Raw genomic sequence first — 1,938 nt, forward strand, 5'->3', positions numbered from 1 at the left:
TTTATTTTCGAAATTGACGCATTTCCATTGAGCAAATTTATTTTCGAAATTCTAATTTGCACATTTTCATGGTCAATGGAAATGCAGCTAGTGAAAACCAAAGCTTCACGTCACAGTGAAAGACTGTTCCCCATTGCTCCTGGACACGAACCAGTTTACCCCCACACCTGCACACTGCCAACACACTCACACATCCTCTCAGACTACACACTATACCGTATGTCCCACACACAGTATTTATTTATTATCTAGCTAATTTCTTGTAGCTAACCAAGTTGTAGAACTATTCAGAAATAAAAATGTTCCAATTCAATTTTTGTTTTTAAAAGAAAATTATTCATGAATTTTTAAATTCTTGTTCCAATACGTGATATTTTTGCTCAAATCGTCAGAATCTGATATTAGACCATGATGGCAACAATAATCTACATCTACACAATCTAAAAAGCGACACATGAAATAATTGTAGCAAAATGTATTCAGTAGCTGCTCTCGTGAACCGTACCTGTCTATAAGCAAGGTGAGAAGCTCCTGGGGTGTACAGAACGATCGGTAAGTGGTAAGAAATGTGCGCACAAAGTTAGGATCTACAAAACAAAGAAAGAAATTATTATGCAGTAGACTCCTAAATAAAAACAGACTACAATTATCTTTGTACTAGTGTGACTACTCGTACTACTTACCAGCATACATATGGTAGGTGAGCCTCTCTATGAGTTTGACCACTGTGCCAGCCTTAATGATAGGAATACCAGTTTTGCTCTGCACTTTGTCTTCAAACACTATATTTTCWCCAGAGTCTTGCTCAGCAAACTGGTAAAACTCTGGGGAGGGCAATCTCAAAGGATGTTCCTGTTCTTCAGTCTGCAGTACTGTGTCCAACATWCGATCCAAAGTAGAACGGTACTGAAGAGTCACCAGTGCTGCCATCCAAAGAGCTTTGTCATCCGATGTCCGTGCACAAAAAATTGAGCTGCTTTCATCTTTGCCTATTAGTTCAAAAGCATTCTGCAGATCTACCGTGTCCACACGGTCCAAGACACGGATCTTTCTCAGCACAAACTTCTCCTTGAGGCGATACTCTGCACTGCTACCGGACCCTGGGAGCCGTGAACTTTGATTGGCCTTACAGCTGATCATAAGGCCATCAAACAGGAAGATGTGTCTCTCATGTTTGGCACCTGCTCGAAAAAGGGGCCCCTCATGAATTAACTCACTGCAGCACTGACCAATGTCTTTCCCTTCCCAACCGTCAATACTTTTCTGGATCTCCGTCATGCGCTTGATGGCTTGTTGTTTGCTACGCACCTGCCGGTTGTACAGGCGGTATATGGGCTCACTGTAAGGGAAGAGTAAAGTTCATCAGAAACAGCAAAGCCTAAAATATAAACTGAACATCAAACCACATAAATCCTATAAACTTTTGTTTAACAAACAGAAAACAGCACAAGATTTCCAGCTATACTGTAGTTGTACCTGCGCCGAATATGGTATTTAGCCAGGATGCGYTCCATGCTACTCTGAAGGTTGAGCAAGGCTGTGAGGGCCTGTTTCAGACATTCTCTGTCATCTTGGTCAGCACTGCGCTCTTGAAGTTGCTGCAAAAGTGCAAAAAAAAAAAAAAAAGAAAGAAAAAAAGATGCTTCATATTAGATAACTTTACAGATGGTAAGAAAACACTCAAGGAACCAAGTAAAAAAGTTTTCTTTTTTAAGTTGTTACTTATTAAAAGACAATCTTACAATGAGCCCCTAAATCAAATAAAAAATGTGTGACATATTTAAGATTTACTTCGTTTCAAAACTGCATTTGCAATTTTCTAAAAAAAAATCCAGACTTTTCCTGATTCAATTTTTTCACTTTTCAGTCAGTTTTGAGGACCTATTTTGAATAACCAAGTACAAATATATATATTAAGTTTACAGGTATATATATATA

General features: G+C 38.7%; 1 protein-coding gene across 1 annotated transcript in view; it reads right to left on the minus strand.

Moving 5' to 3' along the window:
* Positions 1 to 1,938, minus strand: part of sos2 (son of sevenless homolog 2 (Drosophila)) — a 67,375-nt gene that overhangs the window by 20,217 nt on the left and 45,220 nt on the right. Inside the window, exons 9-11 of the mRNA XM_014023573.1 lie at positions 1,477 to 1,598; positions 684 to 1,339; positions 506 to 587 (exon numbers count right to left, since the gene is read on the minus strand). Coding sequence (XP_013879027.1) covers positions 506 to 587; positions 684 to 1,339; positions 1,477 to 1,598 — 860 coding nt within the window. The remainder of the gene's footprint in view (positions 1 to 505; positions 588 to 683; positions 1,340 to 1,476; positions 1,599 to 1,938) is intronic.

This window comes from Austrofundulus limnaeus, unplaced genomic scaffold (genome assembly GCF_001266775.1).
Source record: "Austrofundulus limnaeus strain Quisiro unplaced genomic scaffold, Austrofundulus_limnaeus-1.0 Scaffold377, whole genome shotgun sequence".
NCBI classification, from domain to species: domain Eukaryota; kingdom Metazoa; phylum Chordata; class Actinopteri; order Cyprinodontiformes; family Rivulidae; genus Austrofundulus; species Austrofundulus limnaeus.